The sequence below is a fragment of the Coturnix japonica genome, chromosome 5, assembly GCF_054131305.1.
Source record: "Coturnix japonica strain WE chromosome 5, WE-NBRP24, whole genome shotgun sequence".
Classification (NCBI taxonomy): domain Eukaryota; kingdom Metazoa; phylum Chordata; class Aves; order Galliformes; family Phasianidae; genus Coturnix; species Coturnix japonica.
In genome coordinates, this window is record NC_140667.1 from 2,050,001 (window position 1) to 2,068,081 (window position 18,081).

At 47.3% G+C, this 18,081-nt stretch overlaps 2 protein-coding genes and 1 pseudogene across 4 annotated transcripts in view; 1 reads left to right on the plus strand and 2 right to left on the minus strand.

Moving 5' to 3' along the window:
- Positions 1–4,026, plus strand: part of LOC107314127 (proto-oncogene Mas-like) — a 4,615-nt gene extending 589 nt beyond the window's left edge. The window contains exons 1-2 of one of the 2 annotated variants that reach the window (XM_085549833.1): positions 700–1,260; positions 2,941–4,026. In XM_085549833.1, coding sequence (XP_085405959.1) covers positions 2,955–3,908 — 954 coding nt within the window. In that variant the 5' untranslated portion in view covers positions 700–1,260; positions 2,941–2,954 and the 3' untranslated portion in view covers positions 3,909–4,026. Of the gene's footprint in view, positions 1–699; positions 1,261–2,940 lie in introns of those variants that run through there. The other variant, XM_015863045.3, reaches the window with a different exon arrangement.
- Positions 4,027–9,943: 5,917 nt separating this feature from the next.
- Positions 9,944–11,274, minus strand: LOC107314138 (mas-related G protein-coupled receptor member H-like; annotated as a pseudogene). The gene has a single exon (XR_014946872.1). The product of XR_014946872.1 is annotated as a mas-related G protein-coupled receptor member H-like (transcript).
- Positions 11,275–14,044: 2,770 nt separating this feature from the next.
- LOC107314260 (mas-related G protein-coupled receptor member B4-like) lies at positions 14,045–16,268 on the minus strand. The gene is made up of 2 exons (XM_015863330.3): positions 16,066–16,268; positions 14,045–15,526 (listed from the first exon to the last, which is right to left on the minus strand). The coding sequence occupies exon 2, from the start codon at positions 15,487–15,489 to the stop codon at positions 14,500–14,502; it is 990 nt and encodes a 329-aa protein (XP_015718816.1). The 5' UTR covers positions 15,490–15,526; positions 16,066–16,268; the 3' UTR covers positions 14,045–14,499.
- Positions 16,269–18,081: the final 1,813 nt, after the last annotated feature.

Consider the following 18,081-nt stretch of genomic DNA (forward strand, 5'->3'; position numbering starts at 1 on the left):
CTGCATGCTGCTCAGCACATAAACCACAGGTGGGGTGTTTAATCCCAAGAAGGAAAAAGACCACCTAGACACTTCCTGCTGCTGTTTGATTTAGGTTTCCATTAATGAATTTCATCTAATAAAAATGAGATGTGAGAACTGTAAGTGACTTTGTGGATGTTCTTTCCCTCAGTCAGAGAAGGAACCTCTTCATTTCCATTACAGCCAAATGCAAAATTACTGATGTTTTGTCATCTACCCACAGGACATTCATTACATCTAATACCTGTACCTTACAGTCTTTATGCCAATGGTAGGAGATGATATAGGCTGGATTAACAGTAGGGATCAATGTCTTAGCTTAAGTACCAGTATATTAATTTAGTCAAAGGAATCAATGTCTGCTAGTTCTGAGGCCATGGCGTTTAACATTAAGACATTCTGCTCAACCAGCTTATGTTAGACAGTTGGCCACCTGCTCACAGCACAGACACAGTTCTGCAGGAGGGAATGAACTGCCTTCTGGAGGTGACTGCAGAGGGAGGTTGAATGACTGCTTCCTAAAGTGGGCTCCTGATCAGAAGTTGGGAGTGGGCTTAGACAGAGCCCAATGCAACTTAAATGTTTGGGTCCTCTACAAAGGAATTTGTTTCACGTCACATTAGACATATGGTGGCAGAGGAGGGTTCTGCACTGGGTCATATAAAGACTAGGAGCAAAGTTAACCACAGGGTCTTCCTTTCAGTGTTTCATGTAGGACTGACAGACCTGCTGCAAAAAGCACTGTGATAAAGCAGAGGTTCTGTGCTTCCTGAAGATTACACTTTTTGTTCTCCACAACCCCTTTCAGAATGCCCTCAAACTCTTTCTTTAGAGACCATGGATCTCTCCAGTCCTACCACTAGAAGCACACAATGTCGCAGCACATAGCTGTAGATGGCAATATCCAGCGTCCTGCAGAACACTGTGCAGTGCCCGGAGTTCCCTGCTTTCAGAAAAGCACTAAAGTTTTCAAATCCTCATGTGCTTATCAACCTCCATTAATTCAAACAGAAAATTTAGGGGTTGCGTCAAATGAGATGTTTGTGTTTCTAATGGAAATAGGTGTAATGGCACCAGCAAGAGTCCCAACCAAGCATTGCTGGTATCTGTGCCTGCTACAGAATAATGCAGCAAGATTGTGTCCACTGCCCACGCCATCAGCTGGGTGAGGAATCCATCTGCACCATGCATTTATCTTGCCTCTGTCCACGAAGTACTGAAGACAGTGTTTCTGGATTGGTAAGATGAGAAACAGTACTGATTTTGTTCATCACACTTTGCCTGTGTGGATAGTCTGCAAGCACATCATGGCATTTTATAAAGAGAGAAGGGACCATTTGTGACCATGCAATGATTCACCTTTTCCCAGATCTCTCCACTTTGACTAGTTCCTCTCTTGCAGCTGTTTTTCAATGTGCTCCTCCACCTTTCCTGTGCCTGAATTAAGAGCTGGTGGGGATAAAGGAAAGGAGCTGCAATATTTGGTTGGTTTGGTTTGTTGGTTTACAAGATTTTCATTCAGATCCAGTATTATGGGGGAAGGAGTAGGGGGAACAGCCCCAAGGAATGGAGCGAAATAAACTGCTCAACCATAAACTCAACGTGAGCAGGCACAGAAAGTTAACCACATCCTGGGATGTATCAAAAGCAGCATGCCCAGAAGGGGGAGGGAGACTATTCTCCCCCTCTGCTCTGCTGACAGTGTACTGTGTTCAGCACTGGGCCCTCAGCTGGACCGAGGGCTTATACCAAGTCCAGAGGAGGGCCACGAGGATGCTCAGAGTGCTGGAGCGCCTATCCTACAGAGACAGGCTGAGGGAGAGCCAGGCTTGTTCAACCTGGAGAAGACACTGGGGAGACCTCACTGCTAAGTCCAGTACTTCAGAGTAGCTTATAGGAAGGAGAAGGAATGACTTTTCACATGGTCAGACAATGATAGGACAAAGGGGGATTGTTTTAAACTAAAAGATAGGAAATTTAGGTTAGATGTGAGGAGGAAATCCTTTATGCAGAGAGTGGTGAGGCCCTCGCACAGCTGCCCAAGGAAGCTGTGGGTGCCCCATCCCTGGAGGTGCCCAAGGCCAGGCTTGATGGGGCCCTGCACAGCCTGAGCTGGGGGGGGCATCCAGCCCGTGGACAGGGGTTGGGGCTGGGGTGGCTTTGATATCCCATCCAACCCAACCATTGTGTGATTCTGTGATTCTACAAACTCCTATGAGTGTCACAATGTCCTGTGAGGGTCAGATGCTTTGTCCCATGTATGGTTCTTAGAATTTCTCTAAGAAAATGAAAGGTCGATTCTGTCAGGCTGAACTGCTTATTGTTGGTACCCACAGCCCTAGGGAACAAATGCGTTACAATGAACTGCACCTTACTGTAATCAAAATCAGCCATCTACAGCATAGATGGTAGCGGTCTCTATCATGTTTTCTGTGCATCTGCATAGGGCAAACCTCAGTGAGCTGTAACACTGCTTGAAGTTGTATACAGACTGCCTGCAATTTTTACACACTTCTGACAAAACTTGTCTCACCTAATCCTAGCAGCAGGATGCTAAGATGTTTTTGCCACAGTTGTTAACACTAGGTTCTTCTTTTACTCAGGCAACAAAAGGAGGTACTTTGACTTCAGGCACAATGAACCCGAGATATTCTTGCTGTTTATTTAAATATCTGTTTCCTGCTGTAAAAAGGCCTCAGAAGTGAATTAAAACAGCCACGTTATAATTTAGATTTTCCTCCATGCTGTGTAGAATTTGGCCTGAAATACAACATATTGAAAAGTACCTTAAAGCTCTGTCCTCTATCCCTCCCCACATCTAGCTCTGGCTACGGAGGACTGGGATGAATCCAAAAACACCAACAAGTTATCATGAGGGAAAGTCACATGAGTTACCAGCTCTCTCACCTCTGCCCACAGGTCTGTCACACAATATGAGTGCTTCGACCACACCATTCTTCCCCTCAGATGCAAACAGCCAGGCTCAGGGAGCTAACTACAGCAGTGCTGCAGGAAAGTCAGAGCCATCTTACGCCGTTCTCAAGTTCATGGAGAGCTTCTGCCTCATCAGTGCCACCTGTGGGATGGTGGGAAATGGCATGGTTCTGTGGTACCTTGGCTTCTGCATCCGCAGAAACCACTTCACTGTCTACATCCTAAACCTAGCTGCTGCTGACTTTGGCTATCTCCTCTGCATCGCCATTGAGACCGTCCAGTACCTGATGCAGTTCAACGTAGGTGTACAGTTTGGGATATTCCTCTTCCTGGATCTTTTCATGTATGGGACTGGTTTATACCTCCTGACAGCCATCAGCATTGAAAGGTGCCTCTCCGTCCTCTGCCCAATCTGGTACCGAAGCCACCGCCCAAAGCACTTGTCTGCCATCATCTCTGGCCTTCTCTGGGGCCTGTCTCTGCTACTGAACATGGTTGGCTATATTCTGTGCTCCATCCACCCCTCTGGCAGCTGCCAGTTGCTGCTTATTGCCATTGGCGTCTTGGATTTCCTGGTCTGCACACCCCTCATGCTGTTCTTCAGCCTAACCCTCTTCCTCAGAGTCAAGTGCAGCTCCCAGACCTTCCGAACAGGACGGCTCTTCACTGTCATCATGCTCACCGTGCTCTTCTTCCTCATTTTCGCTGTGCCTCTCAGCATCCTCATCCTCCTTGACTTCTTGGGCTACAAATTCCTCTACTCACCCGAGATCGGCTTTGTGCTTTCCTGTGTGAACAGCAGTCTCAACCCTGTCATTTACTTCCTTGTGGGGAGGTACAGGGACCGGAGAATCAAGTTCACCCTCAAGCTGGCATTTCAGAGGGTCTTTGAAGATTCAGCGGATGACAAAGAGGAACGGGATACCCGAGACACGATAACTATGTCCTCCTAATATCCTTCAGTGTCTGTTCAGTAGCGGTGCTCTGAAGGTGGGAGGTGGGTGTTCACAGAGCTGAAGAACTCTGGGGTACTGCGGGTACTCAATAAAGCTCTGTTTTTCAGAACATTAATATTCAGTCACTTTTTTTTCAATGAAGATCTCTGAAGATGAGAGGGGATCTGTGATCTCCCTGTTGAAATCAGAAAAGAAATGAGTACAACTCCCTTAATTTTAAATATTTGTACATTGGCACCATATGCAATCTTTGTGGCTCACAGGGTGAACAATTCTCTGCTTCCTAATGTGAGAATTTCAAATAGTGAAATGCTTTGTGTTCTGGAAGTCTTTGTTAATTATTTAATAGTTATTAGTTAATAGGAGTGTTTCACACCACAGATGTGATGCAGTAGAAAAGAGCTCCATCCCTTCCCAACATGCCCCGCAACTTCACGCATTCATTTGCATGCACTGTTTTCCTGTATTTCAAGTAAATACAAGAGTTGTGTATAATTTTATATTTCCCCAACACAGCACAAAAGTACCTTCATTTAACTGCAACAAGAATTGGGTTGTTATTTTTTCCCTTCACAGATGATAATAACCCAACATGTCTTGACCTACCGGAAGAAATAAGTTCAAAGAAAATAAAATAATAATTTTAAAACAGAAAATGGAAGATAAATACATATCAGAAATTTGCAACAAATTTCTTTCCAGACCCAAGACTGGACTCATGAGATGTGATCGTTTGCAATGTCAGACTATTACTCCACACAATATTTGCTCTTTTAACCTAAATCAATAAGGTAAGAGAATGCAAGACATTTTCTATGAGAAACCTTGCTGATTTCCTCATCTGCAAATAGTTTCTTAAGGGAAGCTGCATTCTCCTACTGTCTATTCTCTTTTCTATGTTCATTTGCCTTTGTTCTCAATGCTGAAAAATGCCACTTAAAAATAGTGGTCACCCCAACGTCTGTGGTTGCTTTTTGCTTCCTGTTTACAGTTTTTGAAAGCTGAAAATTGAGGCCCATTTCTATTATCCTTTAATTTTTAATGCCCTTTTTCTGCAGTGTGCACATAGTTGATTCAGACCAGGCCTGTGTCGTCAGTTGTTTTTCAGTAAGATTTTCTTCTCTTCTGACTTCTACTGATGGGGGGAAGAGACCGTCCATTTATCTGAAAGCATTTTAAAATGTATTCTTTTTAAAATGTATTCTTTTTAATATCTGCAATGATTTTATCATTGGGAGAGAAGAGACTCCACTCATTTCCTTTATTATTAAAAATGTTCCAAGCCTTTTTTTTTTTTTTAATGGAAAACAAGCTCTATTAAAAACTAAATATTTATCTTCTCAGAAGAAGACATCAACAGAACACACACCGTAAAAAACCTTCCATCCTGATAGTTTATCTCTGTACATACCCATCATGAAGTGCCTTTCAGAGCAAACATACCTTCCACCTTTTCCCTTGAGGGCTTAAAAGATGATGCTTGTATGTAAATGACAACTGTAGGAGCCCTCGACCGTGTATGGTGTGAGACAGGCGTTCTCAGAGGTGACACCTGCAAATGTTTGCAGTGCTTCTCTTGTGGTCCAGAAGAAGTTGGTGACAGAATAAGCAAGGAAATGGGCACCTTTGCAGGATCTTCCACCCTGAACTAACACCATGGAAAGCATATCAGTACCACAGGAAGGAAGGGGAAGCAAGTAGTGAGAAGGCTATGTTGTCCTGTTTGAAGGAGAAGATCAGCTAACTGGGGGCAGGAGGAAGGGCAATACCTCTAAACAGTTTTCTTTTGCCCTGCTTAGGGGTTTCATAAGTTCACAGCCAAGTGGTTGTCTCATGACCCACATTGCAACTTGGGATCAGGTGAAAAGGAGAGCAGGGGAGGTAAAGCAGCGCAAACAGGCTTGCTGGTGAGAATGTTTCAGAAACCCCACCGCAGGCCCTACAAGTTGTATGCTTTAAAAGCTTAACATGATCATCCAGCCCTACCCAGGATGGAGACAGACAGCACTTCAAAGTTAGGTGTCTGCAGGCAAGAAGTCACGTATAAAAGACCCAGTCTGACATCAAACTCTGCTTGATTTTAACTAAGAGATGACAAAATCAAGTAATTATGTCATGGTTTGAATGAAAAATCCACCTGCATCCGTGACAGGGGGCCATGGGCCCCGCAGGGGCCCTAGGCCGAAAGGGAAAAGTTAATTAGGAAAAGGAAACAGCAGCAACGATCTAAGGAGGCACACTTATTTACTAAATACTATATCGAAATACAGGATAACACAATATAATACAATATAATTGAAAACTGAGCTAACAAATAAAGCAAAATAGGAGAGAGAATGAGTCCCGTAACCGAGAGGCCTACTGTGAATCTAGGTGAAACGGTGAAGGCTCCCACACACTCCCCTGAACGCCAGAACTCGAAAGACATCAGTCTAGCCTGCGACCGAGCTAATAAAGTGTCCAGGTCCTGTGACCTATCGTGTTGTTCTCTGGGAGATGTAGTCTTCTTCTGTAAGTTGCAGATTCAGTAAAATTATTCATGCTTTATATGATGTTATGATGTGGAATACTGATAGCAAAATTACAAAATTATTAAACCATGACAAATTACATCACAGAATGTGGTTCAGATCTGCTCAAAGGCAATTCTTGAATGTGAAGGCAGCAGAAGACCCTTGCTTCCTCATAGTACGGCACCTGGAGCCCAAGGGTGACTTGTCCCTCTGGGGCCAACACCTATCCATCCCACAACTTGCACAAACACACTGCTGAAACTCTCTCTTCCTCACCCCATTGGGATGCGCCATTGTTCTGTGTGGGGTGCAGTGGAACTACCAGGTCGTAGCCTGAACCAGAGGTTGATAACCAGGTGAGAAGGCCTGGCTAACCCAGGGAGTTCAGGTGCAAGCAATGCAATGACTGAAAGTGGTGGAGCCTGCATCCACCCTTCCTCACGTTCATTTAAGAGTTAGCAGCAGAGGGAATAGAATCTCTCTGCATAGAGCTTGTATTCCTCTTGAACTATCGTTGATCACTGGAAGGGGTGAGACAATCTTCCTTCTTTATTACCAGCTACTGCTCTGTGGTGCCTGTATCTCATCTGACAGCACTGTCATCACCTTCTTTTGCTGTACATGGTGTCAGTATATGGGGGGGGGGGGGCACCGCACAGGAAATGCATTTTGAAGGAAAAGTTGGGAAAATGTATGCTTTCCCTTAGACTAATCTAATCTCAGTCAAATCTGATTTCACAAGACAAAATGAAACAAATTCCATTCCCCTGAGAATTTCCCACTATCTCTTCTTGACTGTACATTTATACATCCTTAGCTTAAAAGCATTTGGCCCCAGTACAGATGCATAAAAAGCCTTCCAAAGATTCAAGATGCATACCAGCACGTCACCAGTGATGGAATTTCTGGGAGGTGATTTTTTCCCCACCTGATCTAAGAGAAACCAGAGCAGAAATGTGGCTTTGCCTCACGACGTAAAAGAACCTCATTCTCAACTGCTTGACTTCACCCCGTCCTATTCCACGCAGTAAACACGCTCCTTCCTGTCAACACCTGCTCTTCAGTGCTTGCACTGACGAACAAACACATGAAATCTGAAGATAGAAACATCTTCCCCTTCCCAAAAACCCAATGGGAGAAATTAGAAACCAAGAGGAAGACAGCCTGAAGAAAATTACAGATGCCAGATTCTTTCAGAGCTCAATTCAGCTGCACAGGTAATCATCTGAGGACCAAGCTGACCAATTCCTCACCATCCACATGCTTTCTGGTTCTCTGTCTCTCTGTTGCACCATATTCTGGCCCCTCTCATAGGCATACATGCATGCACAGTCACTGTGCAGCCATGTCTGCCCATCTCCTATTGCTTTAAGTAGCAATGTTCCACTTACTTTCTTTTTTTTCCCTGTTAAATAGTCCTATTCTTTTTCCTCTGCACCAATTCCACACTTGGCTGATTCACACCTCTCCAAATTCTTGCATGATTTTGTCCTCTCCTCGACATCTAACATCATGCTAGCTGTTGTTAACTACATGCCCCTCAAAAGCTATCTGTCCCAGGCCACAAAGCCTGGGAATAACCAACACGCCAAGCAGGCCCTTCTTCTTAGATGAGTCTGCTGCCTTCCTGGGGGTCAGGTGAGGGACATCACCAGGAAACTACCTAGCCTAGTACAGCCAGCAGACCACAACCCCTTACTGCTTCTCCATATAGGGAGAGATGAAGCAGCTACACGTGGTTTAAGGGCTATCAAAAGGGACTTCATAGCCTTGGAAGGATGGCTGAAGGAGTTTAATGCATAGATCATCTTTTCTTCTCTGCCTCCTGTATTGGGACATGGAAACCAATTGAAGAACCTTATCTTTAAACACCTGGCTTCGTGGCTGGTGCCATCACAAGAACTGTGGTATTTTTGACAACCAGATGGCCTACATGGCACCAGGAATGCTCACTGCACAATGTGTGGCAGAGACAATAAGGTGTGAATGACTGTCAAAGGCTGCACTAAGGATGAGGCAAACTGTAATGAAAAGATACAAAGAGAAGAATGAAGACAGGAAATGGAGACTGAGCCAAGTGAATATGTGAATATTTTTTTCTTATATTAGATACAGGAAAAACCTTCAAGACACCATGGGGTGAAAAATGTCAGAAAAGTGAATTTTCTTTCATAACAGCTGATTCCAGCTGTGTCAGTCTAGTATTTAATAGAAGTTGAATAATACAAGGTCCAGAGATACTTCCTCTGATTTAGGCCTAGATTCAATTAGATATAGATGCCCCAGAGAACCACAAAGGCTTGTTTATTGACCAAATGGAACAAGAATTTATTATGCTGGCACGATCTGCCTGGGCTGCCTGCAAGGTTTCAGCTTCTCCAGGCCCTGCTGCTCCCATATGATCCCTGCTTGGGCATTTCTGCTCCCCAGTACATGGCATATGCATCACTGGAAGTCTTTGTAGGAGCCTGAGGTGGTGGCAACAAAGCTGAGCATGTCACCACTGACATTGGTTAAAAATTACAGCAAGTAGAACTGAGCAAATGGAAAAGCCCTGAGCACCCCCCACACGATGGCTGACAAGTGACTGTGGTGGTGGCATCGGTACCAGACTTAGAAGAGCACAGAGAGACATCACTCCACACTGCTTTCAAGAGATACACGCTGCTAAAGGGACAGAAGAGAAGCATGGTATGAACTACAGTGAAGATCAAATCTGGAAAGTTCAGACAAACAAAAATCTCACACTGCAAATGGTAAGCAAAACAAAAGATCGGATTGAAAGTGGTGATGGCCAGAGTTAGGATACAGACAGTGAAGGTGTGAAGTTGGTTGTTTCATTCCTCTCCCACCACCTCCTGTGAGAGACAAGGAAGAAAAGACAGGTGAGGGGTATTGGTGGTCCCAACACTCGCCATCTCTGCCTACAGCCCCTAACTACCACTTCTTTCCTTTTCTTTCCCCCACCCACCAGCTTTGCCTTGCCATTTGGGGATGCTGGGTTCCACTGCATGTGTCTGGTGCTGGACCAGGAGACCCTCCACACTGAGAAATCAGCAGCGTGTGGATGTATGACAGAATCAGGGCTTCACACACTGCCTCTTATCGAACAGCCCAGGCAAGTCACTTCACAGATTGCTTCTGAAGGTTGGAGAGGGCTGAAAATGGGGTTTTATCTGTAAGAGATTCTTGTCTCACCAAATCTTACTAATCTGCACCATGGGGACAGTTCACTGTTTTTGCTCTATCTCCTGTCGCATGCTCATTCTCTCCCTCTCTTTCTGCCTCATCTCTCTCCTTCTCCCTCCCTCCCCTCTATCCTGTAAATTGTAATACTATCCCATGTCTTCTTCTCTACCCCGCTTCTCTACCCTTGTTTCCCAGTCAGATCCATTGACTTGCCCATTTGTGCAATCCTTTTTGAAGAGCCCTTGAATAGCAGAGATGTCTCATGATCCCCCAGGGATCACATGCCATACTCTCCTTCAGCAGATCACCACAAAGACCATGAAACTCATCTGCTGACCACAGGGAACCAGAGTTTATTTACAGGGTAAGGAGAGTTGTTTGCAATGGGGAATACAGCACACGCAAATGGACAGTGTCTGAATTGGGCAGCGTTGTGCTGGCTCTGCCATGCACCCTCCCACGGAGCTTCAGCTGTGATGAGGGCTTTGCATCCCCAGGCCTCCTCACCAGCAGTGATTCACACCGTGGTCTCAGCCACTTTGTCATCAGCTGCAGGGCTGCCCTCCTCACTGGTCACCTTCTCCTCAAACACTTTGCGCAGGGCAGCAGTCACTGAGCACGGGGAGCCACGCTGTCAGCAGCACCCCACCAGGAAGTAAATGACAGGATTGATGCTGCTGTTCAGCATTGCCAGCAGCAGAGAGATGTCTTCAGGAAGCAATTGCAGTCTGCCTGCAAGACTGAGAAATAACTCCATGCTGAAAGGAATAGCAAAGACAAAGAAGAAGATCGTGTTGATCAGGACAGCAACGTAGAGTTTCCCTGGGTGCCGTAGCCGAAAACCTGGATGCTGGAGTTTGATGAACAGGAAGAGGTTGGAAATCAACATAATCAATGAAAAAGTCACACAGATTGCAATGGCTACAGCTCCATACGTTTTCACGTGTTCTCTGCCAAAGCTAAAGCTGAGATACATGAAAGAAACCAAAGACCCACTGAAAGCCCACAGCAGCCCACACACAGTGCCTGCCAAGTGCTTTGGGCGACAGCACCGATACCAGATGGGGAAGAGAACGGAGACGCACCGCTCCATGCTGATGGCGGTAAGGAGACCCAGACTGCTGACATCAAAGAAGTAGCATAAAAACTCAAATGCAATGTAAATGTATAAAATGTCATCAAAGAGAGAGCAAATGGTTAAGCTCAAAGATAGTAACAGGAGCAGAGAAAAGAGGAGGAGCAGAGAGAAGTCGGCAACAGCCAGGTTTAGAGTATAGACAGTGAATGGGTTCTTCTTTACGTGGAAGAACAGGAATCGCATGACTATCGCATTATCCACAAGTCCACAGAAAGAAATCCCAAGAAAGACACCTAATTTGACCTTATATTCATAACTCAGCATGAAGCATTCTTATGTGGTGTTTTCAGTAAGGCCAGTGTACCCAGTAACGGTGTAGTTCAGCACAAAGCCTGCTGAGGTGGTCTCTGCCATGGTGAAGCTCCTGCTCTGGGGGGTGCCTCGTTCCTCTCCCACCACCTCCTATAGAAGACAAGAAAGGAGGAGCAGGTAAGGAGCATCAGAGCTCCCAATACTTGCCATCTCTTCCCCAACTCCCTGACGAGCCACAGGCCAGGCTGGGCAGGACCCCAACCCCCACTTGTGCCTTGGGCAGGCTCCTGCTCCATTCCTGGCCAGGCAGCAGGGAACCTGTGCCCCGGTGGCGCAGTGGTTAAAGACGCCGCCTTGCAACACTGGGGCCCGGAGTTCGAATCCCCCCTGTGGCGCAAGTGGTAGAAGTGCCGCTCTGCTACACAGAGGCTCGAATTCCGGGGGTTGGACTCGATGATCTCTAAGGTCCCTTCCAACCAGCACGAAACTATGAAACTATGAAACTATGAAAACCTGCCCATCCCCAGCCTCCAGCCTCCCTCATGGCTCACCACAGGATCAGGCCTGCCAGGTTAGAAGAGCTGCCAGGACACTCCACATCACTTCATCCTGCTGGCTCGAGCTCGCAGAGCAGACCCGTGCCCAGGGGCTGTGTCAGTAGGCTCACCTCCCAATCTCATCACACTGCTGACGGCTTCCCCTCATGTGCTGGTCATCTTGTCAGTAGGAGCTGGCCACATCACCCCCCTTTTTTTCCTCTCCCCATCCCCAGCTTTGCCTTGCCATGTGAGGGCTGCTGGTTTTTGGTGTGTGCATCCTCTGATGGAAGACTTCCTCCTGCTTTCTTGGGGGCAGGGTTCTGTCATTCTTTCTGCTGTGTACCACAGCTAAGTACCGCTTGTCCCAGCCACAGGGCCTTGGGCTCCAACTGGTGTTAAGCCACAGCAATCAGGCTTTGCCTGAGCTGTGAAGGAGCTGTACCTGCTTGAATCCCTGCCTTCACCACCATTCACGGCCTCACTCTAGCCTTGATTCAAGTCTATCTGTGGTCCCAGGACTGGCTCTCTTTGGAGGTTCCTTACTGTGCGTTCAGCATGCAAAATCAGAAGGCATTCTTGGAGGATCTCATTACTGGGGATGACAAACAGGCAATAACTCCCCCAAAAAAGGATTCTGAAGACAGAAAACACATGAGAGGGAATAGAAGCCGTGAAGATGACAGCCCCTGCAGTGCAAAAGGATGAGATTGTGAGACAGGAACCACTTGTAGATAAAAGTACAGCTGCAGCACAGCGTACACAACAAAATGTAATCTCATGCATGTCAAGAGCAGAAGTAGAGGCGTGGGCAAGGCCCTCGTGCTGTTACATATCTGAACACCGGTGATTTCTCAAAGCAAGCTGAGACAAGAGCAGATCTCTGCCTCCTTGGCTGCTGCCCAGGGGGCTCTGCTGGCAACCCAGGTGCAGGGCGTGGGTGTGATGGAGCCTGGGGGCTGGGAAAAGGGCTGGCATGTCTGGGAGTGGTTCTACACCTGTGGAATGATGAATAGAAGGAGCAGTAAGGCCATAGGCTGCCTGAGACTTCTAAGGGCTTCCTGCTGTTTTGCCCCTTCTGTTTATGATCCCTGCCTCATCTCATTTTCACCTTTCTGCTTTCCTCTTGCCAGGCCTCTTCCCCGCCACCCCCTTGACAAAGCAGACTGTAAAGGTAGCAAAATAGCAGCTGAGAGCTGGGGAATTCTTCCATCCCCAACTGTGCACGGCAGAATGCTGAATGCCCTGGCACAGCAAGATGAAGCTGGGGGCATAATAAGATTGCTGGGGGAGCCCGAGGCCAGGCTGGATGGGCCCTGGGCAGCCAGAGCTGGTGGGAGGCAACTGGCCCATGGCAGGAGTTGCAGCTCATCACAGAGTTTTCTCTATTGGCAGCCTGGTGTATTTCCTAAGAAGCAATCTAAATCATGACCTGACTTGGAATAAACTTCTACCAGCACTTTGGCTATTGGCTTTCTTTATGGCATCTTTAACGGTCTTTGTTTGCAAGCATTACAAATCACATACTTTTATTACACCTCATAATTCCCATGGCGTTTTGTTCCTAAAGGAAGGACAAAGGGAACACACAACTCAGCCATGATTCCAGTGCAGCTTTAAAAGCTCCCATGGACAAGTCACTTAAGCAGCCTTTGTGCCCCAGAGCTGTGTCCCTCTTAGGAGTTAAGAAGAGTGCTATAATGGATGCCATTCCCAGAGGGAAGAGATGTGCCAGCATTCCTGCTGTGACACAGTGCCCGCTTCTCCTCCCCCAGCTCTGTCAGTGGAAATAAACCTCCAACAACTGTAGGCACAGCTCCTTGCCCTGACAGCAAAGATGTGTATCTTTACCAGAGCAGAGAGCAAGCTGACAGTAACCAGTGAGAAATACATATATATATGTATATATATATATCTGTAGCTTCTTGCCCGAGGTGCCTATTAGTGGAAAAAAGAACAAATCAAAACGGGAAACACTGATCAGAAAGATCTGAATGCAGATGAACAGGTTTGATTTGCAAATTGAAAACCCTGCTGGGATTTCCCAGCATTGTTTTGCATGGATAACATTGTTTTAAATAATGATTTCTGTACGAGTTGTTCAGAAAAGCCCTGGTGTTTCCAGATGTTTTCGGACAGTCAGGTGTGGAGATAAGGCCCCAGGGGTGGTCACCTGCCTGGCAGGGTCCCTCGGGGCTGGCAGCAGAGCTTGTGTCCCTGTGATGGGGAGAGGGCTATGCTACAGAGGGGCACCTGTTTCACTTGAGCTGCCTTTGGATGAGACAAGCCATGTCCTCAAGCACTCTTATCTGCATAGCCTGGGGTCTACAGGGCCTATTTGCATCCAGAGCTGCACAGCTGGTGGCTGCATGAAGAAAGCTTTCACTTTGCTCCCAAGCCTGGAGGAGACAGAGGAACTGCTCTGATGGGCCAGGCCGCCCCAGGCATGTGCACTGCACCCCAGCGAACCAGTGACATTTTACAAACAGCCAAGTTCCGTGCAAGTATGTACCATAAGTAATTTAATGTAATTCAGTAGTGTGGAGTAGGTAATGTAAGTATGATCCATTCTTTTCACGCTCTTAACCGCGAGAGTGTCCTTGCAGGAAAACAGCTCCAAGGATTTTAAGACATGTTTCTCTTTTCAATATGTCCACAAAAGCTTTGTCCAAAAAGCTGAAAACATCCCAAAGGAGAAATCATGCTGCTTGTGTAGAGGTTCCTTTGCCTTGCTTGACTGTTCAAGATCTGAATCGGAGGTCTCCACACAGTCTTTGCACAGATGCTCCTACCCAGCAGCACTCAGACCTTCATCAGACACCCCAAAGCAAAGCACCATGAGGAACTGAGAGCCTCCGTGGCTCTGCTTTAGTTGCACACAGAGTAGGGCAAGCTCCTTTTGAAGCAGAGAGCTCAGTCCTGTTGGGTGGGCCAGATTCCAAGCAAAAGGTTCAGATGGATTAAACATCCATTCCCACTGTGCTTTCTTGTGGAGTTTCGCCTACATTTTCTGGCTCCATTACCTCTTTGAAAGCCCTCTGGCAAGCAGCCCTAACAGAGACTGTGAACTTCTTCATACAGCACCCAGAGAGGAAGTAAAGGACAGGTTTGATACTGCTGTTCATACATGCAAATAGGAGAGAGGTGTCAAAAGCAAGAACTGAAATATCAAACAGCCTTAGCAAGAGCCGGTAAGCAAAGTCAGCAGTGAAGAAAGGGAAGGAGAGGACAGCAAGCAAGACTGCAATGCAGAGCTTCCTTCGGGGATGTTGCCATGAGCAGCGTAAGAGCTTGGCAAAGAGGGTTAAACCAGAAAGAATTAGGATAAGCACCGACAAGAGGTAGCTGAGGACAAAGGCCACTAGCATCAGTGGGGAGAAATAGAGGGTCGCAGTGAGCAAGAGGGCGAGGGCCCAGAGCAGGGCACACAGGAGTGCTGGCAAGCACCAAGAGTTCTGGCATGGGCAGAGGGGCCATGGGAGGGCAGACAGGGAGGTCCTGGCCCCCAGGGCTGCCATAAGGTATACACCAGCAATGAAAGTGAAGGTGATGGCCATGTTCAACACAGTCATCATGTCCTGCGAACCCAGACTGTGACAAAAGCTCTGTGGGCCATAGAATATCATGAGAGCAATGACGATGGAGAAGAGGAAAGTGAAGTCAGCCATGGCCAGGTTGAAGATGTAGATGGTGAAGAAGTTCCTGCGGATGTGGGGTCTGAGTATCCAGAGGACAGCCCCATTGCCCACCAGTCCACAGAGGCAGATGAACACTGTGATGGGGACTTCGCTCAAAGCACTGGCTTCACAGTGGGTCCAGTCATACTCATCCTTATAGGAGCCAGCTTGCTTCAGCAGCCCATGGTGCCAAGCTCTGCTGTAAGCCATCATGCTGGGCTGGCTCCAGTAAGTAGGGCTGGCTCTTCCTGCGGTGAGGAGTGGCATGCTCATTGCGAAACCGCTGCTGCTCCACCTTCCTCTCACGCAGCTGGAGGGATGAGAGACAGAAAATCTGATGACCCCTCACAGAAGGATTTTCAGATTGTTGTAACTGTGCCCTATCTTTCACATGGAGGAGCACAAAGAGAAATGAGGGAGAGGAGGGACAAGTTGATAGGAGGCAGATGTGACATGCCTTGCACGGGAGTGCATACAAGGAGGGGAGTGAAAGCAAGGGAAATGCCTTCTTCCTGGCTTAGGACAAGTCAGGTCTGAAGGAGGGCAATAAAAAGATGGTGGGATTGTCCTTGGTGGTGTCAAAGAGAGAGGGGGTGTTGGGAGTGGATCTGATACACACTCTCAGGTGCGTAATGTTACAATTAATTGATAATACTCGGCTGCTGGGTTCCTTCAGTGAGGCAGTCATGTCAGTATTCCCCCACCACCTTTTACCACCAGATTTGTAGCTCCCGGTATCCCAGAGTCCACTCTTCTCCAATCAGATATAATGCAAATTGATCAACACATTCAAAAACAATGAAGGGAGACAATGATTAGGCTGGAAAAAATAACCCTGAAAAGTCTGACCTTTCTTGATGCAGACTGGAGAGCTTCACAGGAGCAGATGTGCTACAGGCTCAGATCATCTTGCCAGCTGTCACACCCACAATGGGATCCTCACACGGTGTTTCCCCAAACTCCTACTTAGAAACTGGACCCAAGTGTGTCCTGGAGAGCCTGTGCAGCGCCCATCAGTGTCTTTCTCAGGTCCTTCCACAAAGCACTTCATCACGTTCTCAGGGATTCTCGAAAGGATATAAAAGGAAACTATTTCATTGTATTTGATGCTATCAGGGTTCTGGTTATAATCGTCATACAGGAAATGACTAACAAATCTCAGAAGCCAGATCTATGGGAAAAGCAGACCATCCCTCCATAAGGCTCCTCTTTCATTTTACTTTAAAGCAACCCCGTTCCTAAAACAGCCATAACTTTGAATTGGAGGAGCCTGTTCAGGAGGTGATCTTTAGGATCCTGTGCTACAATCTTTGCACTGCTGCAGAACTTCTGGCTGATAGCAAACTAGGCTCAGCTTCACTGCGACATTTGCCACTTTCCAACAGCATTCTTCTCTGTGCACAGTACCTAACCAAGGCTTCCTAGGACAGCAGAGTTCAGAGAGATGAGCCCTGCCCAGGGTGGCTGCAATGCCTGTGAAATATAGAGAGCTCCTGCAGCTCTGGGAGCACGCGTGGCTTTATGCTGAGACCTCTCCCTCCCTCCCTCGAGGGTGCTGCCTTTGCCTCCCCAGCTACAGAATTTCATAGTCCCTTGCCATGTAGATCCTTTCAAGTGCAAGCAGATGATGGGAAAGAAGGCTCCAAGGAATGTCTGCATCATGTCGCGCATGTTCTGCTCACTGGCCTATGTATGCACATGCTCTACCAAAGAGCAGAGTGTCTGCCTGTCTGTCTGTCCTCTGTCCAGCTGAACCAGTGCTGATTACAGGCACTCGTTTCCTTGCCTGTCCCCTCCTGCCTCCCTGATAAACCCTGCGGCAGTGTGAAGATTTGGTTGCTGAATGATGCCACCAGCTCTGGTCAGCCAGAGGGAGGTGAGCGTCCTCTGTCAGTGGTGCAGGCAGACACCGAGCTAGATGGAGATGAAAATGTCCCTTCTGTTTCTCTCTGTCTTCTCCTCTGGCATTGTGAGGACCAAGGCAGTGGATGCTCTGCTTCTGTAGTTCCCAACCAGCATATAAATAGCTGGATTGATGCTGCTGTTGATGGAGGCCAGCAGCAGTCAGCTGTCAAATATTAAGTTAGTGTAGACAAAGAAGCAGGGGAAGAGGTGTACACTGAGTGGGATGGCAAAGAGAAGGAAGAAGAAAACAGTGAGGAAGATCATAGAATCATAGAAAGGAATCACAGAATAGCTTGGGTTAGAAGGGACCTCAAAGATCCTTTTGAGGGATCCAACTTCCATGATAGGTCAGGTTGCCAAGATGACAGCACACAGCCTCCTTGAGCGGTTCTGCCATGAACTAAACCTAAGCTTAATGACCAGGATCAGCTTTAGTATGTAGAAAGTATGTAGAAAAGGAATTCCTCTGGAGGTGAAAGCTAAGAAGCCAAAGGATGGCCCACACAGGCAGAAGAGCAGCGTGGCACTACCAGTGACATTTAGGGAAAATGGGCTGCAAAGCATCTGATCCCTTTGTACCCATCCCCACAATCTCTGCAGGTAGTGAGGCTGTGGTGTTAGGATGTGGGTCCCTCCTCGTCCTTGCAGTCTCCTGCTCATCTGGGGAAGGAGAAGAAGTAAAAGTGAAAGTGTTCCTCTGGTTATTCAGTCTGTGGGGTTGTGGGATCTCCTTCTTGCATATCTCCAAAAGCCACTAAAACCTGGGCCTGAGCCCCTGCCCTGGCTGGGCCTGCTGGGATAGGAGTTGGAGCAGAGGGACATAGGGGTGTCTCCAGCCTCAGCTGTTCTGTGACTCTGTGATCCTTCTCACTGCTCCACATCCCCAAGGTGCACCAAGGGTCCTCTCCCCATGAACATCCCAGGAGCAGGGCCAAGAATGAGGCACCTGCAGGGCTGGTG